General features: G+C 37.4%; 1 protein-coding gene across 2 annotated transcripts in view; it reads left to right on the top strand.

The window, feature by feature from the left end:
• Nucleotides 1-24,457, top strand: part of GPD2 (glycerol-3-phosphate dehydrogenase 2) — a 149,685-nt gene extending 125,228 nt beyond the window's left edge. For both annotated transcript variants that reach the window (XM_006067554.4, XM_025276382.3), the window contains exons 9-17: nucleotides 121-314; nucleotides 9,063-9,197; nucleotides 9,449-9,624; nucleotides 10,184-10,315; nucleotides 11,385-11,543; nucleotides 17,645-17,757; nucleotides 17,851-17,929; nucleotides 18,119-18,217; nucleotides 21,091-24,457. In XM_006067554.4, the coding sequence (XP_006067616.1) occupies nucleotides 121-314; nucleotides 9,063-9,197; nucleotides 9,449-9,624; nucleotides 10,184-10,315; nucleotides 11,385-11,543; nucleotides 17,645-17,757; nucleotides 17,851-17,929; nucleotides 18,119-18,217; nucleotides 21,091-21,216 (1,213 nt within the window). In that variant the 3' untranslated portion in view covers nucleotides 21,217-24,457. The remainder of the gene's footprint in view (nucleotides 1-120; nucleotides 315-9,062; nucleotides 9,198-9,448; nucleotides 9,625-10,183; nucleotides 10,316-11,384; nucleotides 11,544-17,644; nucleotides 17,758-17,850; nucleotides 17,930-18,118; nucleotides 18,218-21,090) is intronic.
• The last annotated feature ends 2,093 nt before the right edge of the window (nucleotides 24,458-26,550 follow it).

Here is a 26,550-nt window from a genome sequence, read left to right as displayed (position 1 = left end):
ATAGTTCGTGTGTTCCTAATTTGCTTATATGAGAATTAGTGAATAAAATGTTTTAGAATGCAGATTAAGATTGAACTCTGGCTGACTTCAGAAATATGTGACCCTTTCTTTTCACCCCAGCCCAGAGAGCATGGGACTTCTTGACCCAGCGACCAGTGATGGGAGAGTTATTTTCTTCTTGCCCTGGCAAAAGATGACTATAGCTGGCACTACCGACACTCCAACTGATGTTACACCCCATCCCATTCCTTCCGAAGAAGACATCAACTTCATTTTGAATGAAGTGCGTAACTACTTGAGTTGTGACGTTGAAGGTAACATGCATTCCTTTAAGTTTACTCTCCCTTTTTCATATCTCCCAAACCATCCCAGCTTTCACTAGATAACTCCCATGCGCCCCCACTGACTCATCTTCACAGCTGGCTGGCTCTGACTCTTAGGTACTGACCACTTCTTCTAGAAGCCTTATGAAGGCTGAGGCATAACACAATAGTAAGAAGTTGCCTTTTTCCCCCTCCACTTTCTATATCCACATGAAATGCATACCATCCTCTTCTGGTCATTTCTAATGGCAAGATTGGAGTGCCAGTCCGGCAGAGCTCTAAACACCTATGCTTTTCTAGGAGAGTATGAAATGTTTGCATCACTAATTTCTAGAGCTTGAGAAGGTATGATTGACAAATCTAGGATACCCATAGGAAAGAATTAGTTAGAGAAATGAGACGATAGAGGAATGTATTCTAAGAAATTTAGTGAGCTGTTACTATGTGGAAACTGGAATATTAACTATGGATTTAGCTAATAAGTATGCTGTTTTAATTGAAAAAGATAAAGTTCACTTCTTTCCAGTGCTAACTTGAACATGCCTTCTTTTAACTTGGATGTCATAGTATTTTCTCCAGTGGATATATATGATATAATGCATTTTTTTAATTCACGGGAGTTTCAAAAGTTTTCCAACATTATTTCCTATCTCACTTAATAACCTCACCATCCATCTAGTCACCCAGGCTGGAATGGCATGCTTATCTTTGCTGATCCTTCTCTTTCTACATCCAGTCCAGTTCCCATCTCTGCTTACTCTGAAGTATCATGTAAATCCGCTCTCACTTCCATTGCCCTGGTTCAAGCCTGTGTCGTATTTCGCTTAAACAGTTGCACTGACCCCCTAACTAGCTTTCGTGCATCAGGTCTGTGTCCTCACCTGGTCTGGTCCTTCCATCAGAACTCTATAAAACACAATTCTATCATCATGTCCCTGCACAAAAATATCCCTTTGATGTCTCATCATTAACTTTAGCAAAGTTATTAAACTATCTCATACAGAATCTAAGGCTTTTCATGACTTGTCTTGGCAGGTTTGCATTCAGCTGTTCCACCTCTGTGCATTCAGTCATTTAATTATATTGCATGACTTATTATTTCCAAATCAGGTCATGCACTTTTAAATCTTCATGCCTTGTTTATGTAGGTCGAAGTCTTGCTCTTGGATAGTCTTTCCCCCAAGTTTTCATTTTGGCAAAATATTATTTATACTTCAGAAGCCGCCTATCTTTTGTAGTCCCTTAAATCACTGAGCTAGTATATCACAACAGTGTATAATAGGTAATAATGTAAGATATATTCTCACTTGGAGCTCCTTAAGGGCAAGTATTCTTTATTCAGTTTCAAAGCTTGTTATATGTATCTGGTATGCTACTTATAATTATTTTAAATCAAAATGAATTAGGTGCTTTCAAGGTTTTTGATGCTAGTAGCAATATGAAAATCTTTTTATATGAAAGTACAAAATTTAAGATTTTTGAAAAATAGTCATCATCTGTTTATATCAGGAATATCCTATAATGTTGGCTTCAGTGGAGGCCATGCAAGGACACAGTTTTTGTCTTAATGTGACTCACTAGCATCTATGAATCCTTTTTCCCTAAGGAATTCTTTTCATTATGTAATCACACATTTACAATCAAACAAAACAAACTGCTTTACAAAGTGGTTTAGTGGATTCTCCTAGTTTGATTGATTGATCCATATTATATAGTTTTAGTTTCTTCTAATTTCAAATAATGGTTGTAATTTCATTTTGAGTAGAGTTTCTTTGGATATCTGTAATAATAGTATAAATATATTAAGTACATGTAATTGAAATCTATGTAGCCAAATTTATACTCTTTCACATACACACACACTCACACACAGTTATTTAAGAAATAGTTATGCCCAGTTTAATATCCATTGCAATTTCAGCTTGATACTTTTTCCCCTCATTTTGTGAGCTAGAAGGAGCTTTATCTGGGTATGACTGTACTTTAATGAACTGATTATTGTTGCTGAATCCTGCTTCATTTCACATTTACCTGGATATATTTTTTAAAAGTGGGTTTATATTGGATTCCAAGAGAAGGAAGTTTAGATCGCTAGAGCAAGAAACAAAATTAATTCAAGAGCAGAGAGCTATAGTTGACAGGTTCCAAATTCTTAAAGTTCAGATGCACGAATGAGAAATCTAACTGGATGTGCTGGAAACAGGTATAGGTTCCAAGAAGCTGCTGTGCCCATATCATGGGTAGGGATTTCCACTAGTGAAATGAGCCTTGGGCTAGAACAGACACCAAGCCTATACCCCTCACTTTTATTCTGCTTATTAATACATAGAGGACTTGGTAATACCAGCTAGGACCTTCTTGGTCTGTAGAGGGCTTTTCAGTTAACATACCTTTTGGTAATCAGGTTAATTGGTGAAACTAACGAAGAATTTTTGTCAACTTTGATTTTTTTTGTAAAAATCGATTGAAATTAATATGTGGACACTGTAAATTGCATAAACATGCGGACACTGTAAATCGCCTTTCCACTGGTGGTCTCAGGAATCTTGAGATTAAGAATTCTCTAGGTAGCAAACATCCAGGATAAAAGCCGAAGTGACAGCTATTGCTTGTACTTCATTTATTTCCCCGTGCCACACCTTTCCTCCTTATCAGCTTATCCTTTTAAAAGCAATTCAGCCACAATGATTCTTCATGGTTTCTTTTCATTCATATTTATTGAACTGAAGTCCTCAGAGTATATGAGGAAGTACCCTCAGTCTTGGTAGAGTCCTAGTTAGCTAAAGTATGTCTATTTCCAAAGTAAAGGCATTCTCATTTGTATTTTTTTCAAGGAATTTTGGTGAAACCTGATATTCTCTTCTATACTGTGAAATATAGTGAAATAAATGTGAAAGTTTCACTTTCACTAAATGTGAAAGTGAAACTCAGCTTCAGGCCCCATTCAGTCTTTTTGACTACATGCTGTTGCTTCACATATTTTAATCTTATTTTTCCTTAGTAGGTAATGAGTGCTTTATTTTTGAAAACTCTACCATCATGGATTGCTTTTTATGCAAGACACTCTGCTAAGCCTATTGCTTATATTATCTGATTCCTCATAACAACCTTATTAGTTTTATTTTATAATTTCCATTTTATAGGTGAAGAAACTGAGGCCGATTGGCTTTAAGTTTCTTTCCCATAGGTCATTCATGTTGGAGCCTGATATTGTGTATGTCAGTCTAGCCCTAATATTTATGCTTCTAAATATTGTGCATATTCCACTTGGTAGTCCTGGGTTTGTTGCATGATGTGATATCATATCCACTAGGGAGTGGATTACTTCTCTCAGTTCATTTCATGGAAGCTGGTGGACACCTTCAGAGTGATGGTGACGTTTGCTCTCAAGTGACTGGCCTTATTTGGATGTGACTGTTAAAGTAGAGGTTTCATTTCTCATAACCAGTCCCTTGGGCTAAGCAGTCTTCTCTACAGATTTAAAAAATTAGAAACTTTGTGTAGATCCCAGAGCCATGTTTTTGAAATGGTTAGTATTCACCAGGATTGAAATAATCATTTAAAAATGATTTATTAGATGAATAAGTAAAATTCTGACAACAGTTTCTGAGCCTCCCCAAATGGCTATATCCTTAAGAAAAAAAAAAAAAAAGTGTCAAATCTTAACACTCCACGCTGTTCACAGCAGCTGCCGCACTTCTGCAAAATGCGTCAGAACAATTCTGAAAAGCATTTTGTCTGTTGGGAAGGAGACTATGTCTTCTTTCACAATTTAGAAAGCTCACCATTCACAGGCTGAATTTTCTAGATTACTTGTTTGTTCTTTTCTGAAATGGGTAATTGATAGTTGTGCGGTGTGTATTGGATTAGGAGGAAAAATGATCTTTTGAAAAATGTATCATTAAGTCTGCTGTATAGAGGTTAATCAGGAGGATGCAGTGGTGAACCAAGCTGTGGCTTAAAGGGGTGGAGGGGGACAGAAGATCTGCAGAGTGCTTTATCCATGGAGTTTTTCTGGAGTGCTTCTCTAAGCAGCGTCTCTAGTTGTACACAGGTTTTCACATATGCAATTAGTAGTGTTTATAGATTGCCTGTTATTCAATTAACAACGGAGCTGGCCGTATCAACTCACTGCAGACCTGCCTTTTCACTGCCAGAGATTGTACCAGGGTTATCAACTTACACAGGCTTGGATGTTTTCCAGCTGTTTAATTATAGTGTCACGCGCTTTGCTTTTTCTAGTTTCATTAGTTTATAAATGTAATATGGTATCTTATTTCTGTGATTAACACTTCATTTCCGCAGGTTAAACATGCTGGTAGAGAAGTATTGATTTCTGACGCTGTTTCCCCTGTGTTCGTTTAGATATTTTCACATGCTTTTTATTGATTTTTTTGAAAGTGGCAAACATGAGAAAGAGCACCCCAAAACGTATGGCTAAATAACTGATGTGAAGCAAAACCGCACATTTAGCTCTTAATTATCACTTCCTGTGGGCTGCGTTTTCTATTAACTTTTAAAACCAACGCTTCTCTTGCCAAGTTTTTAAGAATAAAAATACTAATTATAATTGGAAACAATTATACAGCACTTAGTCTTTTCAACCAGCTGTGAAAAATGTCTATTCAACTTTACTATTTATATTTTAGTCATTATATAATTTATACACTAAAACTTGAATGAGTTATTTACAATAAAAATAATATAATAAAAAGAATTCTTAACCATGGTGGTTAGAAGGACTATGTTATTTCCTCACTATCCTTCTGAAAATATTGACAAGAACCTTTATACACTCCAGAAGTACTCGCAATTGGCACTTAAAAATCAACTAGGTGCCATCTGGGTGAGCTACTCTCATAAGTGGTGTTTACCAAGAATTTTTTTTCATTTTTAATAGTAGTGTTGTTTCCTCTCATCTTGTTTTATTAAGTGCAAGTATTAATCACTCAGTCATGTCCGACTCTTTGCGATACCATGGATTATAGGTCTCCAGGCTCCTCTGTCCATGGAATTCTCCAGGCAAGAATACTGGAGTGGGTTGCCATTCCCTTCTCCAGGGGATCTTTGTGACCCAGGGATGGAACTTTGGTCTCCTGCATTACAGGTGTATTCTTTACCGTCTGAGCCATCAGGGAAGCCCTGGTGCTTTTTATTAACTTTATTTACTCAAGTTTTCGGTTATTCTAAAAGAGGATATCCAGTTATTTAAATATGTAATCATTAGAAACCTAAAGTGTAGCATATTGGCTCAGAGGCCAAAATGTTATTGCTTTTGATTTTGTAATGTCAGCTCTTGTTTGATATAAAAACTTCAGAGAATGTTCTAATATGCCATTTCATATATATTGATCAGTATTCATGACTTCTACTTGATACAGTATTTGAGGTACTGAGAAATACTAGAATTGATACTGCCAAAGACTTTCAACATGGTGAGAAAGATGCAACAGTAATGCCATCTTGCTTAGCTATCTTGACAGTATGAGGACCAGGAAAATCAAGGTGAATAGAATCTTTGAGTTCTGAAGCATGCAAGCTAGAGTTGAGGTTTTTCCTCACATATTATACCATGGTGAGTTCTTGGCTACAGCCAAGATGATGTTCTTGGCTACAGCTGGAATGGTAGGGTCAATTTCTGGGTAAGAACTTGAGGGTAGGAGTACTTAATTTAGTAAAAATATTTTCATTTCTTTGAATTGATGAGATGAGTAGGAGAGAAGGATACTTTGAAATGATAAGTATGGAGCATGCTGTGACAGTAAAGTATTTTGGAGAGAGTCACATTTTAGTACAGCAGATTATATTCTCACTGTCAGATTTCACTGAATGGTTGCTCCATTGGAGACATGGGCAAGGTGGCCATGGGGGAGTTACCCAGTTTGACAATTTACCAGGACAAGTCTGAGATGTACTACTTGACAGTTTGTTCTAGAACTGCCTTATGCAAAATTATAGCCTATACGTGTGAATATCGTGTGCTTATTTAAATTTAAATTAGTTAAAATGAGATAAACTTTGAATTTCAGTTTCTCAGTTGCATGGACCACATTTCAAGTGCTTTATAAGCTCATGTAGATAGTGGCTGTTGAATTAGACAGTGTAGGTACAAAACAGTTCCATCACTGCAGAAAAGTCTATGGAACAACTCTATGTAAGCTAGAGGTACTTACATAGACAATTTAGAAGCAAATACTCAGTTTATTAGAGTCATTCAATTTGTATTTTTTGTTGTTATAAAATAAAGAATGCATTATCTTGTAAAAGAAGATCTCCAGATATAAGAAGTCTCAAGAGGTGATTAATTTCGTGATTGAGCAAAATCTTCAGTGCAGGGCCCTTACTGCTTTTCACTCCACCACCCTCCAGGTTGGCTTTGCCCCACAGTTGTTTCCCATTTTGTTACAATATGGCTGCAGAAGTTCCTAGCAGTATTGGAAGGTCCTCTATGCTATCTGTCCAGTGCTCGTGAATCTGTTACCAAAGAGAACTTTAATTAGAGTGTAACAGTGCGCGAGGTTTCCATTGTGGGTGAATAAGTAATAAAGAGAGAAACCTGTTAGTTCAGTTTGCTGCCGTCTTTTCTACAAGAGGTTAGAATTCATGTTTCATATATTTAGCTATGCTGTTCCCTGGGCCTAGATTATACCCACAGCCCTGACTGGTCACTACTTAATTTAGATGGTAGAGAGGTAAAAAGTGCTTTATTCTTCGTCACATCCCCCCGCCCCCTGCAAAACGGCATTTTGAATAATCCATACAAGTCATTAAATCTCAAGGTTGGGAGAAAACTGATAGACGGTAGATCCCCTGATCCAACCACACTCTAACATAATAATATAACAATGCTGTAGGCCATAAAACCTGATTCTTACTTTAAATGTGATCTAAACTTTGATTATCCTAAATGTATCTTTTTAAGTAAATTTTATCTCAGTATTCATCTGATATAATTCTCAGACTAAAAAACGGAATGCTAAGATATCAAGCAAAATAAATTAAGGTTCTTGACCTGTTATGAAGTTTTCCTGATAATGTTTTCTCTTCCTTTTTTTGAGTATCAATTTCAAAAATAAGGATTAAAAATCATATCAGTATATATTGTGCTTCATTTAGTTTTCCTCCCTGAATGAAAAACTCAAATGTTTTAGTTTGGTCTTTTTGTTTCAGATAGTACAGATTCATAGATATGTTTTTCTGCCTGTTATACCAGAAAAGGTAAAGCATTTGTCACAAGGATTATTTGGATGTGCTTTAAATTTACTTTAGAAAGTTTAGTTTTCTACCAAATAATTTTAAGATCAGTCAGAAGGCTGTGAGAATTGAAACCAAATTCCTGATCAGTGTGGCTGCCTAAGGAATTTCAGAGACACACTTTGAGACTTTGCAGTGACCACAATGACGTTCTAAGTGGTTGGCTAAGTTTTATTTTTGACTCAGAGGGCAGTTTGAACCCTAATGGAAAATAGTGGTAATTTCCTAGTTAAGCTTTTTGTAAAGATTAAAATATTGCATGGTTTGTGTTGTGGTTTTACAAGACTTTTGTGGGATTGTGTGGAGTGAGAATTAACCCCCATTCCATGGAAACCATCAGAATTAAATCTGTTGAAGAAGATCCCCCCCTAAGGGAGCAAATCTAGGGATGGTATCCCAGTATCAAGATGCCCTCATGGTCACCAGTTAACAAGACTGGAAGCCTTAGGTTTTCCTCACTAGCGTATGAGTTTTATTCTCGCTTTGTTTAGATTCAGTGTTGGAATATGGGTTTAATTAAACACCCCTGTAGAGATGTACAGGTACCTCTTTCTTTCAGATTGTAGTCATGTTACGAGTGTGGCCCTTAACGAGCTATGCCAAAATATGTCGGATTACCTTAGCCTTAGATGAAGTTATCTTTACCAGACATCTATCTTTCGTTTGAGATCAAGATGGAGAGATTGTCTGTCATCCAGTATAACTTTTTAGGGTCTTTTCCCTGTACTTGGTTATGTGCTCTTTTTTTGGACTGGTCTAATATTTAGTCATTTCAAAGTCTTTGTGATTCTTTACACAAGAATTTGCTAGATGTATATTAAATATTTTTCAAAGTCTGCTTTGTCTAAATATATAGGAGGTTCACTATATAAGAACACACAATTCAGATGTGAATGGGATCTGAAATCCAGATTGCCCTGTTCTCCTAATACGTATTTTTGTCTTTTCTGGGAAGAGATAGCAGGATATATTTTTGGAGGAGATATGACAACACATAAGCCTTTTGGTTTGTTTGGTTTGTTTTTGTGTCTGCTTTACTGTTGTTGTTCTTTGTAACTACTGCAGATTGTCCCAGCTGAGGGCTGCTAACATTTATTTTGTTTCCTTTTTGAGAACCCATATCAGTGATTTTTCCAGAATTTTGCTTTTTTTTTCACCTCCTTTACCATTTTTCTGGCTGCTCTGCACAGCATGCAGGATCTTAGTTCCCCTACCAGAGATCAAACCTGTGCCCCTTGCAATGGAATCATGGACCTAACCCCTGGACCTAACCAAGGGCCTAACCACCGAACTGCCGGGGATGTCACCATCCCCATTGTAACTTACCACTCATCTAGCTCTTATATTTAAGGGCTTTTCCTCCCTTTTAAACCACATATTATGTGTTCCTTTTACTGAACTATTTTCTGCTTATTAATTATTTCATGGTTTTGTTGAGATGTCTTTGAGTCATCCTTTTTAACTCTTGGCATTGATCCTTCCCAGTGAGAAGAGGGGACGTCCTGGCTGCGTGGAGTGGTATTCGCCCCCTTGTGACAGATCCCAAGTCTGCAGACACGAAGTCCATCTCCCGAAACCATGTCGTGGACATCAGCGAGAGTGGCCTTATCACTATAGCAGGTACAGGATGCTACCTTGTGGTTGGATGTGCTTTGGATAGCAACTTGAGTTAAATTCTCCCATCAAAATCTCATTTAATGCTAATGAGCAGGTTTTTTTGTTTTTTTTTTTAATGATTCTGAGTAACATCCATGGCTTCACCACATTTGTTATAAACAACAGGTGAATTTTCTTATTAATAAGTTGAGAAAAGGTTAACTGTAAGAAAAATGGGTAGTAACCTGACGAATGACTTATCAACGTATTTTTAGGTGGAAAGTGGACAACCTATCGATCCATGGCAGAAGATACCATAAATGCCGCAGTCAAGGCACACAATTTGAAAGCAGGACCAAGTAGAACAGTTGGGCTTTTCCTTCAGGGGGGCAAAGACTGGAGCCCCACACTCTACATCAGGCTCGTCCAGGACTATGGACTTGAAAGTGAGGTGGGTGTGCATTGCCGCATCATCTTCCTCTTGACTTAATCTCACTGTTGCCAGTAACAGGATTGGCAACCACGGGGCCTCCATGACTTCGAGTTTCCTATAGCTCAGTTTGCTTCTGACAGTGTACTGTGGGAGTGAACTAATGGGAAAAAATATTTTGCTTTAGTTGCTAAAAAGCAATGCATGTTTTGGTTTCTGTTTTAGAATCTAGGGTTTGTATGGCTTGTTCCTAGCAGACAGGACCTCCCGAATTCTTTCTCTCTTGAGCATAAGGAAGGCTGTTCTTCTGAAGTGATATCAGGAGCACAGTGAAGCTGAAGCTTCATCAGTCACTGGTACAGTGATACATGTGTAGTAGACTTTGTGCTGGCCTAAGCATTCGGAGCCTATGTGGTTTCCTCCCACGAAATCAAAATCGAATGCTCTCCTAGGATTATTAGTTACAGGCTGTTAAAAAAAAAAGAAAACCTGACGAGATAAGCAGGTACAGTTTTTTGCTTTGTATCCAGAAGCTACTGATACTTCAAAGGACCTGCCTGATGCAGTTTCATTTCTTTAGGTGGCCCAGCATCTTGCCGCCACCTATGGTGATAAGGCTTTTGAGGTGGCCAAGATGGCAAGTGTGACGGGAAAGCGGTGGCCCATTGTTGGGGTGCGTCTGGTGTCGGAATTTCCATACATTGAAGCAGAGGTATGTGAATGGCCCTGTGGAAGTTTCCCATCTGCCCTGGGATACTTTTCATCTGTTCACTCTTTGTCCTCTTTAGATATTATACATAGCTAAGTTTTAATACAGAAATATCAGCTATAAGCTGGAGCAAAATGTCTGCCCAGCACATTTGTAAATTGTAAACAAATATGTAAATTGTTTCATTTACATAATTTTAATTTCATCTCTGAAGTTATATTGATAGTGATAACAATAATCACAGAAAATATGGATTTCTTTCTGCTCCACAGAGCTATCCCAAGTCTTATTGACTCAGTTGTTTGCCCCTTTTGAGAGTTTGGAGCTCCTCAAGTTTGTACCACTTCCGTTCTGCCTGATGACATTTTTTTTTTTTTTTGACATGGACCATTTTTCAAGTCTTTATTGAATTTGTCAGTGTTGCTTCTGTTTTATGTTTTGGTTTTTTGGCCATGGGGCATTTGGTATCTTAACTCCCTGACCAGGAATCAAACCCACACCCTCTGCATTGGAAGGCAGAGTCTTAACCGGTGGACCGCCAAGAAAGTCCCTGATGATATGTCTTGACTTGACATTTATAATTCACTACATCTTAAACACGAGTGTCCAGTAAGCATTTTGTTGTTGACTGAATGCAAGACTTCTGTCATCTGATTACTCTGAGACATAAAACTGTGGACAGCCTTCAGAGATGAGACTGTAACTTTTTAATTTTAACTTTAAACTTGTTCTTTGCCTATTCAGCTATGTGTATTAACATCCTTGTCATAAACAAAAGAAGTGATTACTGTGGATGGTAACTGAGAAGTGATGCAGTTTACATGTTTGGGGCAGTTTCTGTTCAAGGAGAAGACAATAACTCTTATCCAAATTGTTTCAATTTCCAAATCTCCTTTGGCAGGCAGAAAAATGGGGAAATTGTGTGATGTCACTATTTGCTTCATGCCTGCTAGACTAGGGAACCAGAGTATATAAAGAAAAACATCACTGTACCTAAGCATGGATTTTAAGTGAAGCTTTATTTCCCTCCTTTTAAAAAAGGCTTAAATTAATCATTTTAATTCAAACCTAGGTGAAATACGGGATTAAGGAGTATGCTTGTACCGCTGTGGATATGATTTCACGTCGTACTCGCCTGGCCTTCCTAAATGTGCAGGCAGCAGAGGAGGCCCTACCCAGGATTGTTGAATTGATGGGCCGAGAATTGAATTGGGATGATTCTAAAAAAGAGGTATTATATAGAAGTCTCTAAAACCACGTTTTCCATTACAGACATGGAATGTCTTAATCTGTTAGTAGAGGCTAACAGTTATTTTCTCTTTTTTTGATTGGGGGGCAGTGGCTTTACAATGTTGTGTTGGTTTCTGCTGTACAACAAAGCGAATTGGCTCTGTGTATACATATATCCCTTCCCTCTTGGATCTGCTCCCTAGCCCCCACCCCACCCCACCCCTCTAGGTCATCGCAGAGCACTGAGCTGAGCTCCCTGTGCGGTTCAGCAGGTTCCCACTGGCTTATCTGTTTTACACATGGTAGTGTATATATGTCAAACCTAATCTTCCAATTTACTGTCCCCGTTACCCCTCTGCCCTCTCATGTCCATATATCTGTTCTGTACATCCATGTCTCTTTTCCTGCCCAGCAAATAGGTTCAGAGGCTAGCACAGTTTTTGATGGTGACTTTATAATTCCTGCCAATTTCTGCATGTGTTTAATACTACTAGGCCTTAGGAAACTGGAAAGATATTCTTGTAACAAATATGTCATCATAACAAATTCTGGTAACAAATATCCTTGTAACCAAATATTCTTCTTGGTTGTTTTTGGAAAATCCCTTATAGAAAAATGTTCTAAAATTTGTGGTCATAATTCCTGAAAAAGTAAGATAATAATGATTGTGGGTAGAACCGTTTCTGGTTTTCATTGAAAACATTCTTAGAATGTATTCTTCAGTGAAATTCACACTCCTGCAAGTTTGCCTTTGGTAGGAAATCGTGGTTTTATGGCCTGACCACAAATGCTTATTGATTTGTGTCATTTGAAACTTTATATCCAAATTTAAAAAAAGAAAGCCATCGATGCTCAGATGTCCACATATACAGCCCAGGGCCTCTTGTAATAAACAGATCGTCATGATTTTTAATTAAACCAAAGTTTCAGGCAGAGGCATTTTCTTGTATTTATTCAGAAACTATTCCCTGTGTTAATTGGTTTAGTTCCTTTCCCCTAGTCTTTCTTGAACCTATTCCATTTAGGCTCCTTCACGGCCACTTTGCTGTTAGTGGCTCTGGTCACACTTTCCGGTCTCCTCCATGTTGCTCCATGTTCTTGGCTCTCGTCATCCTTTTAGTCAGCCAGTTAGTGGCCTTCCTATAGTTGATTCCTCCCTCTTTCCTATACACCACCTGTCTTAGTCTATTCAGGCTGCTCTGACAGGATACCATAGACTGAATGGCTTACACAACATAAATGTATTTCTCACAGTTCTGGAGGCTGGAAATCTGAGATCGGGGTGCCAGGGTGAGATGGTTGGGTTCTGGTGAGAGCCTTCCTCCTGGCTTTCAGACAGCTACTTTCAGGAGGAGATGCAGGTAGGGGGTACTGTCTGGTCTGTTCTGTTGAGTGTGCTAATCCCAACAAGGTTTATCTAAAATTAGTTACCTCCCCAAAGTCCCATTTCCAAATCCTATCATATTGGAGGTTAGGCTGTCAGCATATGAATTTGGGAGGATACAGTTCAGTCCATGTAGTGTATCCCAGGTGGCACTTGTGGTAAAGAATCCTCCTGCCAATGTAGGCGATGCAAGAGACCCAGGTTTTATCACTGGGTTGGAAAGATCCCCTGGAGAAGGAAATGCAACCCACTCCAGTATTCTTGCCTGGAGAATTCCATGGGCAGAGGAGATGGGTGGGCTACAGTCCATGAGGTTGCAAAGAGTCAGACATGACTGAGCGACTAACACTTAGACTGTTAGAATCCGTCTTCAGGGGTGAAGCCATAGCCCTACATTTAAAATATTCTCCATCGGTCATGTTCATGCCACATATGTAGTGTACTGATGGTAGAAATCACTGGAAAGAACTTCTTAATCCTGGTCACAGTGCTGTCAGGCATAACCTTTACCCTCATTTTACAGATGAGAAAACAGACTCAGGGAGTAAGTCTCGGTGAGAGTTCATACAACCAGTAGATTTTGGAACTGGGATTGAAGCCAGGTGTCCAGATCCTGGATGCCCTTCTCCCACCCAGCCCTTTTGCCTCTGCATTGGCGGGACTGGTTTATATAGCTCTTCTGGTTTTGAGTTTGGGTTTGGCCAGTTTTAAAGCTATATAGTGAGGCAACACTAGAGTGAAACTTACTCCTGTGCTACTGCCAATCATTTCTACCATGTAGAAGGACTGGGGATAATGTGTTCCTGTAAAAATTATGGTTGGAGTGATTTGAATATGCAGGAAGGTGCTTTGTGCCAGGAATGCAGGCTGTAGGAGGTAGGAAGAAGAAAGAAAACTCTGTGAACTGGCTGTGTTCAGCCCTCCCGAGGAAACTAGATTTACATGGGTTTAGGTTTTATGAGCAGATTTATGTACTCAGAAATATTCTCCCAGTCCCCTAAACAAACAAAATAACAGAAATAAGAGACCTAAAGTTATTGCTCAGTATCTGAGATATAGGAGTATTCATGAAAACAGTAGATAGTCTAGAGAGAACAAAGGAGAGGGGAGAAAGAATTAAAGGTTACTGGACTGCTAAGAAAAGGTTAAAAGCACTGGGATTATGTAACCTGCAAAAGTGAAAGAGGAGCAGGGTGATGAATAACTCTCTGTAGATGAATTGTGGTTGTTTTTACCAGTCAATACTTAACTGAGTGACTTGTATCCTGAGCATTATACTAAATATTTAGGGGAATAATAAATAGCTCATAGTTTCAAGGATCTTCAGATTTAATCAAGTGGTTACAACACACACACACACACACACACACACACACATATATATATATATATATATACACCTCAGACATGTGTGTGTATTTTCCAAAATTTATAAGATGATTTAGAGAACCGTTATTTAAGACCAAAGGCAGCCAACTTAGAACTGATTAAGGAGGAAGGCATTAGCTAGGGGAGTTGGGGATTGATGGAGGAGGTGGTGAGGATATTTAGGAATGCAACACTGCCAAATTGTGTTTTACACAATTAAATATATATGTTAATATGTGTGTGTGCGTGCTTAGTCGTGTCTGACTCTGCAACCCCTTGGACTGTAGCCTGCCAGTTTCCTCTATGGGATTCTATGGGATTCTTCAGGCAAGAATACTGGAATGAGTTGCCATTTCCTCCTCCAGATGATCTTCCAGACCCAGGGATCAAACTCTCATCTCCTGTGGCTCCTGCTTTGGCAGGCAGATTCTTTGCCACTTGAGCCACCTGGGAAGCTCTATGTAAAAACAATACATAATTATAAATAAATAATCAGTGTCTAAATTAATAACAGTGAAAAGATGACTATATGGTCAAAAGAGTTCGGGAAAATCTGAGTTAAGCAAATGAAACCATTTTCCCTAGTGCAGATAATTTGGTGCCTTTAAAGTGCTTATGTGCATTGTCAGTTTCCCAAAGGCAGCTTATTTGGGGACAGATCCAACTCTCACATGTTGGAAGGGCTGGTGGAAAGGGAAACTAGTATTGCTTTAGGATGTATTTTGGGAAATGCTGCAGTAATACTTGGTAATGTAGACTTTATAACCTGCAGAGAAAACATGCATTTCATTGAGAGACTTTAAAAAGAAGACCACTTAAGTAGATTGAGGGGATCTCCCAAAGGGAAATTATTTCAAAATTGATTCCAACAAGAAGAATAAAGAGGAAGCAAGTGAAGAAATGGAGTGACCATGGCCAGAGCAAACTGATAAGCACCAAATATCAAACAGAGGGAAGATAGGTGCTCAGCAGCGGAAGAGTACCCAGGACAATCAGAATGTATATGAATAGTGTCAGCAACTCGCAAAAATCCTAAAAACATTAAAAGTAGCTTTTAAAACTAGAAAAGAGTTCAAAGAAAGTCTAACCTAGATCCTTGCTCAGAGGTAGCTAGCACCAGATTTTTGATTGCCAGAGAAGGGAGGGAACCTTTCAACTCATAGTTTAATTCCAATTTGTTTTTTCTTTTTCTCCTATTTGTCAAGGAGAATGATTTTCATTGTGAGAAAAGCAAAATAAATATTGATAAGAGGAAATAGGCATTTAAATAGGAGACTGCTCTAAATGCGTTTTTATGCCAACTCAGAAATTTTATATACCTCAGGGTACTCAGAGAATTTGCAGATGGGGTTTATTTAACTACTGTCGAGGTTTAAAATATTATGGCAAATAGGAACAGAATCAGAAGACAGAAGGTGGGCAAATGTAGTACCACATTCTTAAGTTGGCTGCTTGGGTCCTGAGTAACTAATGAAAGTGGAGAAATAAAGTTTATAACCTATAAGCCTGTGGTCTTGGCATTGGTCTTGGGCTGTTTTGTAGGTTATGGCATTTAAGTTTGTTTTATCAGTATTTAGCAAGAAGTAGTGATCTCTGGAAGGTAATAATTAATCACTTAGAAAAAATCACTTCAGATATAGCTTTTCAGGAAAAGCACATGATTGTTAGATTGAGGATATGTTATAGACATAATATGTTTGGATTCCATAAAGCATTTTATGAAGCCCCCTGTGATGTCTTTTTAAAATAATGGATTTGTAACTAGTCAAATGATCATCTTTGGTGTACTCGTAAGAAACTGGAGGAAGGGTGAATGCTTGGTGATAGATTGAAGCAATGGGTGAAATTGCAATTACATTAGGTATAATTTAATAGAGACAAATGGCAGACCTTGTATTAGGTAGAAAAACAACACCATCCATTCATGATAGATTTGACAAGACTTAACAGTAGCATATGCAAAAAAGAAATATATTTTTTGTTAACTGTAAATGCATAGCAGGTAACAGTGGATCATGGCTGCCCCCAAGTGCAATTACAATCTTAAGCTTCCTAAAGAAATCATATATCTAGACTAATGATGCTGATAGTTACTTCTTTCTAGGTACTTGCCAGATCTCTGTTGGAGTATTGTGTTGTGTTCTGACCATTTTATTACATGACAGACTAGCTGTGGTTTGGGAGAAATTATCCAGCATGGTGAAGGGATTTAAAATCATGTGTTATACAGGAGAGTAAAAAAACTCTTAAGAAGGAAAGCTCTATTGGTTTGGTCAAAAAGCTTGTTTGGGTTTTACCGAAACAGCTTAGGAAAAACCAGAACGAACTTTTTTGCCAACTCAATATTTGTTGTGCTGTGATACAGGAAAAAAATCTTTTGACTTAGAAAAAAATTACTCTCAGAAAGTTTCACTAATCCCAAACAAATTGGTAGAATTGCAGTGTTCACAGCAATAGGTAGTATCAGTTGAGGCTGGGATCATTGAAAACAAGAAAGGTAACTATTCAATAGACTAGCATTTTTTTTTGTTTTTTTGTTTTTTTTCCAAAGCTCTGTCATTTCCATCCAACTAGCAGCATCCAAGCATTATTGGAGAAGGAAATGGCAACCCACTCCAGTGTTCTTGCCTGGAGAATCCCAGGGACGGGGAGCCTGGTGGGCTGCTGTCTATGGGGTTGCACAGAGCTGGACACGACTGAAGTGACTTAGCAGCTTAGCAGCAGCATCCAAGTGACAAAATGTTAGAATTGGTTAACCCACGATGTCTGTCTTGATACAGCATGCCACATTACAATAGTTATTTACTTTTAATTGCTCTTTGGTCACCAAACCACAAAGATTTGGTCCTGTAGATTTTGCTAGTCAATACTGTGGAGGAATTTTCAGCAATAAAAACAAACAGTATTAAAGCATGCAACAACATGAATGACTCTGAGAATCGTTATGCTATGTGAAAGTAGTCAAACACAGAAGACTACATACTATATGAACCCTTTAATATGAAATTCTAGAAAAGACAAAACTCTGGTGACAAAATCAGATCAGTGGTTGCCTAGGGGTAGAGGTCAAGGGAAGGAAGCAATTGGAATAGGAATGAGGAAGCTTTTTAGGGGATAGAAATGCTCTTTATCTTGTTCGTGGTAGCGTATAAACAGACTGTGTACCTAAAGTTGGTGAATTTTATTGAATAAAGTTATACTTCAGTAAAACTAGAGGAAATAAAAAATTGTCCTGGCCAGAAAAATGAGGATGAACTTTCTGTTTAGAAAACCAAGTGGAAAAAAAGGAGAAAAAAAAATCAATAATTCTTTCCATAAATCTTTGAACTTTGTGTGTGTCTGTGTTTTAGGAAGAACTTGAAACAGCCAGGAAGTTTCTATATTATGAAATGGGCTATAAATCTCGATCAGAACAGTTAACAGATCGCTCTGAAATTAGCCTACTGCCTTCAGACATTGACAGGTACTTCTAATAAGTTTCTGTCTCCCTCTCTCTCTCTCTTTTTGTCTTCACTTACCTAAGTATATTTTTCCATTATTTACCATTGTGTTCCAGGTACAAGAAGAGATTTCATAAATTCGATGCAGACCAGAAAGGCTTTATTACCATTGTTGATGTTCAACGTGTATTAGAGGTATTTTTTATGGTTCAGTGTCTTTGATAGCAGAGGAATGTAAAGATTATCCTAGATAATTTATTTCTCATCTAGTGCTATCTATAAATACTATTTCTGTCTGAATTTTTGAAAGGCTAGTAATGTTAATAAAAGGAAATACATAATTTTTAGTGAAACTTCATTATTTTGTGCTTTCCTTTTACTTAGAGTATCAGCGTCCAAATGGATGAAAATACGCTACATGAAATTCTGAATGAAGTAGATTTGAATAAAAATGGACAGGTTGAACTCAATGAATTTTTGCAGGTGAGTTGTGGTGACAGGAAACAAGAGTAGTTGCTTGTTATCTGTCCGCCATCATTAGATTCTCAGGAAAGGGCTCCAAGTCAGCACAGTTGTTGCCTCATCTGACAAAGAAGAAGCTTGAAGCCAGAGAAGGTTGACATGTCCTAAAGGATATGACTTTGCATGGTGTGTGTTCTTTTGCTTTTTATAAGATACATTATGTTGTATTGGGCAATTTAGATTAAATCTAGGTTAATTATGGCTTAAAGGGATAAATCAGAAATGTGCTTTATAAAGAAATATGCTGTGGGAGACCACTGCCGGATACTTCTTTACTTCTAAAGTACAGCGTTTATTTTTAATAGAGGAAGTTTAAAGAAATCAAAGTTGTGTTCATTTGAGAATCATATTCACTTGAGAACCCAAAATGAAGTGGTTGTATTCTTACGTTACAACAAACCTGAAAAGCAAGAGAAAGGAAAGCTATAGTCTAGGGTCAAGACCATGTAATCCAAGCATCTTTATTTCTAATTTTCCACTTATTCAAGGTTCAGTTGTTTAATAACAACCGGAAAGAAAGTAAATTTTGTTACTTCAAAATGGATGCTATACATGAATCCTTAAAAGTTCCTTAAAAGAAGGAAACTCAACCACCTCATACGTTATTTGTAACTGTCCATAGAACTCTGCTCTTATGAAGAATGTTTTGGTTTCCAGACAGGCCAGGTTTTTTCTGTAGTGCTTCTTGGGCAGGTATTTCAAATGAATGCCAGGTCTTGCTTGCACCATGGCAATGATGAATGCTGAACATGAAATAAATTAATGCTGGGGATTTTGGTCAATGTCAGCCCTTTCTTCACTGTGTCAAGTTAAACAAACAAGATCAAGGCAAAGGAAATGGTAATTGTCTCTCTGGAGATGAGCAGCAGATAAGAGCATTGTTGAATCTAAATGCAGAAAATTTTCACGGGTTGTGTCCAGCATTACAAAAAAGAATGTTACTTCTTTAGCTTCCTGTTTAATTAGGTGGACATTTGAAATTGAGTTTAAAATGTATGCTTGGAAATTAGAAACCATTTCATACATTTTTTGTCTGGTTGTTTTCCATGAGAAATTTTTTTGTCTGTCTCAGGATTTTAGAAAACTTTTCTTCAAATAAATAGCTAATGCTTCATTTCATATAGGTTGTAAATAGACAGCAGCATTTAGGGTTCAAAGACCTGAGGTCTTAGAAACAATAAGAGTCTAATGTTATGGATATGGATTTTGGGTGTTAAGTAATTTTCTTGAGTGCAGTAGAGCTAAACACATAGAAAATAATTTAAACTACTTGCAAGTTTTCTTATGGTCTTTTTAATAATTATTTCTTGTCCAATTCTAAGTGAAAGGGACTAGTGATGCTTTACTAAGTGCATACATAGTATAATTTTCAACTTAAAAAATGCTGATTATATTTCTTATGAAATATATTCACACCCAAATGTTATTTTTTCTTGTAATATGGTTTTAAGAAATATGTAATGTTTGAAGAAAACTTTGATTTGTTAAAAGTTGATACATCACACAACCTTAATGGATAAAGGGAAAAAAAAAAAAAAACTCCAGCTCTCTCAGTTCTGTTAGTGCTGATAAACTTTGAAGGTATTCATTGAATCAGACAAAACAGTAAACAAGACATTGCTGTCTTTAGATGTCCACATTCTTTGTTATACGATTCATAGATGAAGAGTATCTTTTCAGGGTTTTGTTTCATTTTTATTAAAATAGTTTCCCTTTCTGAAGATTAAGAGCCCGTGTGTATCCCATTAGATAGTTTTGAATATAGATATTTTAAAATAATCCTCATGGAAGATCTCTGTAGATTCTGCATCATTATATGACTTTATTTTTAGGTTTGGACTCTAATGACTTCTGCATGTAGGAGTCCATCTCTAATAAACAGTAGCTTGTGAAACAGCTTTTAATAAGGTCATGAAATTCTGATCCAGCCCCTCGGCAGATGCTTCTGACCCTTATTCAGAGTCATTTTTAAGAAATGTATCTCTTTAGACTAGAAACTATAACCCTAAAAATATTTTGAGGATTTACATATATATATATATATATATACACATACATACTCCTGATGAATGACTAAATCAGTTCTTTAAAAAATAGATAAAAAATATTGAAGAAGTGAGATCAAGAAAAGCAAATAGTTAAAACCACATCAACTTGAAAAGGAAAAAAAAAATCCCCATGCTCATAATTGCACAGTGCCTTCCAGATTAAAGGCCTTTGCCCGCCGACTGCATGTAATTTCAAGACTAATTCTGATTTTATCCACTGGATAAAAATGAATTAGCTAAAATCTGGGCTGTGGAGTGCTTTTACTTCTTAAGGTAGATCTCTGGGTCCATTTTCAAGGACTTAAATGTAAATGATTTTAAAAAGTCTTTAAGGAATTTGGATTTGGGGGACTTGAAGTTGTCAAGTACAATAACACTAAAAAAGAGTAGTTAAATATGTCACGGTTTGTCTTTGTTCAATCCCTGAGATTCCTTTTTAAGATTTTAAAATGGAATTAAAGATTCAATATTTGAGTTGCTCAAAAAAATGTATATGTGCTGAGCTCATTAAGGGGCAAAATGTGATGTATTCAATCTGCATTTTAAAGGCAGACTGATTTGCTAGATAGGTGTTAGTTTTTGCAGCCCTGGCAAAATACCTGCCCCTTTGCCCCTTTTTGAAATGTTTGAAAATCATAGTTTCTTCTGTGAACTGTAGTACCTGCTATGGTTTTGATGGGGGCACTTAATTATCCTCACCTGCTGCAAGGGTTACTATTAAAATGCTGTGAAGACCAGGAGTAAGCTGGTCGGCCTTTTGAATCTGTTACCTATTTTCTCTTTAAGCTGATGAGTGCTATTCAAAAAGGAAGGGTGTCTGGAAGCCGGCTTGCTATACTCATGAAAACTGCCGAAGAAAACCTCGATAGAAGAGTTCCCATCCCTGTGGACCGAAGTTGTGGAGGATTGTGAGTCTGAGCAGTGAATCCACAGCCGACAAACATAGGAACAACAAATCATCATGTAACAAACCAGAGAGGACCGACACCACTCCAAAACAGTAGACACGGATACCTGCCTGTTCTAACACTGGGAAACATTCCAAAGCTTTAGGGTGTCGATGTAGACCCTTTATTGGTATTTGCCATTCAGTCTAGCTTCTTAAAAGTGTATTTTATCATCTTTTCTCATTTTCAGTGCACACTGATTTAATGTTTTGCTTTCATTTTGTGATCTGTTAGACTGGACATACTCCCTTTTTGTTTATTCATTTATTCTAAGTCAATTTGAGAGAATATTTTGGCAAAAATTGAAACGAGAAGCTGGAAGCATTTTGTGAGATGCACAAACCTCTGGACATTAAGCTTGTTCATAGTATTTGTTCTTAAAAGAAATAGAGTGGGACCTATTAAAACAATAGCATTTCTGGAGACCTCTCAGCCCCCTTCTTCCTTCAGCTTGTCTGCCTTCTTTATCCAGACTTTATATCTAAGCATGACTGGTAAAACTGGAGAGGGAAAAAAAGTTTAGATCTGGTTATAAGAGCAAGTCTCAAAGAGAATCTCTGAAGGCTTCCAGAACCACAGGTACAAGGTCTAAGGACAGCACTGACATTTGCTGGGAGGTGCGGTGATAGTTGCATCTCAGCAGTTCAGTCTTCCCCCAGTCACTGCGAGTTTTTCTTTGACTGTTACACTTGCCAGGAAGATCCCTGCTTTTCTTATTTTAAAACCAGGATTTAAGTGGCAAGTTGGATACAGTGGGATGGGACTAGATTTCTCAAATCTTTACAGTTGTAATAAATTGAAGGATTAAAAAACCTGTGTTCATATAGCCACATATATAGCACAGTTTTCAATTCTCAAATCCTAGATGTTGGAGCATGTGATACCATCGAACATGGCCTATTTTGCTTAGGTTATTGCTTAGGTTAGGGAATATTTATAAACAGATAGTAAAAGAGAATAGAAATAGCCTATTAGTTAACTTTAATTATAATTATTTGTAAAAAGGCACACAATTACAATGTTCATGGTCATTTTAATTGCTTAAAGCCTTTCTCCTTCTGTACTAGATGGAAAAGTTCTCAACCAAAAAGAAAAAGAAAAAAGAAAACCATACTCGACTCACACTCACACATGTCCACCATCACACATATACACAGTCACAGAAAGACAAAACAAAAAGATCAATCTGCCCAGAATTTAGTAAACACATAATATACTGAATTTAAAGGGCCAATTTGGCATGCTTTTATAATACTTTGGTGGCATTTTAGCCAGTCGTCTAAATATGTCTTCTTTGTGCTTCCTCTTGTGAAGTTAACTACCTACTTCTTTTGATTTTTAAGATCACGTTGTGTATAAAATAGGAAATGTGACCCTTTTTTAATGTCAGGTTTTCATTGTGCAGACTTAATTTTTCAAACTGGTACATAAAACACTTTTGTGCTGTTATTTCTATATATGTCAACATTGTAGAATATCTTTATGTCTCATTCGAGTTGGGCATGAGCCTGTCTGTCATAATATACACACTGGAGGTTAGCTCACCTAAGCCCCCACCCTCACCTCGGAAACAGATAAGGTAGCACGGTAACTCATTTTGCTTTTAAAATGAAGTTTAGACTTGCCACTTCCTTAAGGAAAACCTAAAACAGAGCAAGTGAGGCTCCCAAGTATCACTGTGAACTTTTTCTTTTAAGGTGTGATTTTTTTTTTTTTTTTTTTGCACTGGTTTCTTTTCCTTTTTTTTTTTTTTTTTAAATAATAGACGCATGTGGTTTTGTAGTTTTGTTTTTCTATCAAGATAGTAATTTCACTGTTTAGAGCCCAGCGACCCTTAATAGAAGAGCTGTCCTTTAAAACATCAGAGATGATGTACCACAGTATTATACATTTGTGCTCTCTCTCTTTCTCTTCATTTCTAGTTAAATCAAGATAACGATGGCTTGTATCCCCCCTGAATCCATTACAGTAGGGATCGGGCTTATGACCTGAGTGGCCTGGGCAGAACTGTATTTGAAAAGAGGCCTTGTTTGTGCACGCTTTGCTTTGAGTGAAGTTCCTTTAAGGACAAAGAAAAGCACACTTTTCTTCCTTTGAGCATATCTGCCTTTGCTTAAAATCTGCTAATTCTAAAACATACGCTCCTTCACCAATCCCAGAGTCTCGTCTTGGAAATGAGCTGGTTCCAAGTCTTTACTGTGAATAAAGCACCCCCGCATTTTGTATAAAGTTCTTAATTAAACCTGTGCAGCTTCTTTACCTGATTTCAGAAAAGGAGAGAAGAAATGGGGGGTGGGGTGTAAGTGTGATTCAAAATCTATTCCAAGCGCCAAAAGAATTTTTTTCTTTTTTGTATAAATATGGTATTAGCTGATTCTGTTGGGCTGGGTGTGGGGTGTGGAAGACTGTCTTTTGTCATCAAGTGATTTGTTTAAAGAGCCTTTAATGGGATTCAGGTGAAGGTACCCCCATCTGTGGTGGAGAGCTGAATGCTCCCTTCAGTGGCCCTTCGCACAGTCATAACAAGAGCAGAAATGCCAGATTATTTGTTAAACCAAGGTTGTCTGCCTCATTGCCGTCATGCTGTTTGCAATATTCTTGCTTTCAATCAGTTTAACTTTAGGATTTCCACTACTAAATGCATGCTCCCTATTCTGCTTTAGTTTCTAGCTTTGTATTGTCTTTTTTCAAAGTATGTAGTTTGCTCTTTTATACAACAACAAAATTTCATTCTTTTACTGAACTGTAAGAATGATCATTGATCTTATTTCCCTTTTTTATGTATTTGTAAAGATTTTTGGCATATGAATGTAATAACATTGAAGTCAGTGACACTAATACCTTGCATTGTTTTGCATTATGTCCACCCTTTATAGGGGGTAAAAAAGCCCTACTGTGCTTTGAAAGAATGTCAAGTATAAGCCCAGTTCTGGAGTCGATATACACACTGCATGTTTTCATATATGGCATTTTTTATGTATTGTGTTGGGTTATTGTTCTAGATTGGACTGTTAAATACTATGTTTGAGGCTGGGTTGTCATTTTTATAACTGTCTTGGTGTTTTATCGCCATTATTTATTACTTTTGATATACAGAATGAGCTGCATGCATTTATAGAGCAATAAGAGGATGTATTTAATGTGCCTTGTTTTTAACTGAATAAGAACTGAAAGCATGAATCAATAAAGCTGATTAAAATGGTCCATTTACTGGCATGTTGATGTACCTTGAAGTCAGAGAAATAACTTTGATGACTTGTAGTTTAAAAAAAAAGTTTGGAAATATTTTCACAAACTGTATTTTTAATTGCATTCACACATTAATACTTTTCGCTTGCAATTTTGTAATTTTATCTCAAAAGTGAATCCCTGCATAGACTGATGTAATTTTATGAGACTGCCAGATTTATTTGTATTAATTTGTTGCTGGAACCTTTAGGGCACGACTTCTGTATTTGTGCAATCCTATTCTAAAATTACATGCATCCAGTTACAAGTCTGTTGAATTCTTTTTTTCCTTTCTTTTTTTTTTTCCTTTTGTCAACCAGAGCCTTTTAGCCTGAGCATTCCCAGGCACACTGATGAATTTTATCATAACCAAAATCAATAGAAATGAATGGGAAAGATTACATAATCCATTTTGATCATCTTACATGTCAAGTTAGTGTAGGGTTGCCAAGTGTTGATAAATGCTCTGACAGAAAAAATGCTATATATTTTCATTGTCAGTAAATCAGTAAAGCTGTTATCAGTTTTAACACAAATTTTATAATGCCTATGTTATGTTATAGGTTTTAATTTACACATGTATATGGAGCATTGTCTCCATTTGTGGTTTAGAAGCTCTGCCTCTTGGTTTTGCGTGCTCAAAGGCCTGTGTGAGCTTCAGAGGTTCTTTGAAATCATATAGAATAACACAGAGCACTAGTCCCCAGACAGACTTGGAACAATGAACTGTTTGTTCAAGGCCTGGAAAAAATATCTAAGAGCTCAAAACACTGTTTATTTGATTTAGCTCATCACACTTCATAGCAGTTTAAAATTTGTCAACATAAAATTTGTCAAAATACATTACTCCTGGTTTTCTAAATGTGTAAAATTTTGGGTAATCCAAGGAAGAGAGATAGATACTCACATCAATACTTTGCAATCTTGGTCAGTACTGCATTATCACTCATGGCAGATTTCACCTGATGACATTTGACTTAGGAAGGAAGCAGACAACAGAAATTTTCCATTGTTATGGCACCCTGGCAACTAGAGAAGTTCTGTATCAAGAGTTAGAGTCAATGAGCCTTCTGGGCCTGTGCCTTGTATTTTAGGCCTCTAATTAACTACCCTGCATGTGAAACACACGCGCAGAAGAAAAGAGATACGCCAGCCACAATGACACCAAAGATAGTTCTGCAGGTCCTGTGGACCCTTGGCAAAAACCTTTGCACGTTGTTAGATACTTGATCCAGAACAGTAAGGTTTATTTGACCTAAACGAAATACCGCGTTTGCAAAATGATTGAGGCTATCTTCATCCTCCGCCTGCGGCATCAAATTGCATCCGTTCCCTGTCATCCCATGTATTCACACAGGGGTTGCTTGAATCCATGTAGATTTAGGTGTGTATCCTGTAGTCACAGATAATAGTCCATGTTTCAGTGGAAGAGACGGGAGGATTGAGTCTCACTTGGACAGTAGAACGTGGCACGTGATGCAGCTGGTTCCACCCACTTCTGAGCCTTTCAAGCCCACTGTGTTGTGTCTTCAGCAGGACTTCTGTGCTCATCCTCCAGGAACTCCTGTGGAGCCAGGGTTCACTCCTTCATTGGCTGCTTGCTGGAATTCCTACAGTGTGGTGTTTCAAGGCGTTGGGAGCTGTAGAGGTTGTTTTGTTTTTTTTCTCTTGGCCCTGGTGCCTATTGAAAAAACAGGTAAAGGAGAATCTTGAGTTGGAGGCTGCTTTTTCATGCTCATAGGCTTTCTTTATCCAACCTCATACTATAAAACTGGCTCTAACTTTTATTGTATGTGAGATTTCTTTAAAAAATCCAACTTAGGCATATATGGTTTTGCTTTAAAAGCTACCTTGCTCTGTTTGTCTAAGTGATGTCAATGTAATGAGCTCGACCAACAGATCACTTTCCTTTAGCCTGACCTTAATGCCCTCTTTAAAGCATCCAGTTTTCTCTCCTTTCCCTCCTTTTTTCAAAGGTCTTAAAGTAAATAGCTGCTGCTTCTCCCTTTTAATTCGTTGCTTGTTAGATTTTTCTCTTCTTTGCTTAAAGTCAGTTTTTTTTTGTTTTTCA

This window comes from Bubalus bubalis, chromosome 2, assembly GCF_019923935.1.
Source record: "Bubalus bubalis isolate 160015118507 breed Murrah chromosome 2, NDDB_SH_1, whole genome shotgun sequence".
Classification (NCBI taxonomy): domain Eukaryota; kingdom Metazoa; phylum Chordata; class Mammalia; order Artiodactyla; family Bovidae; genus Bubalus; species Bubalus bubalis.
The sequence above is the reverse complement of the archived record's forward strand: the minus strand, read 5'-3'. Positions and strand labels throughout refer to the sequence as shown.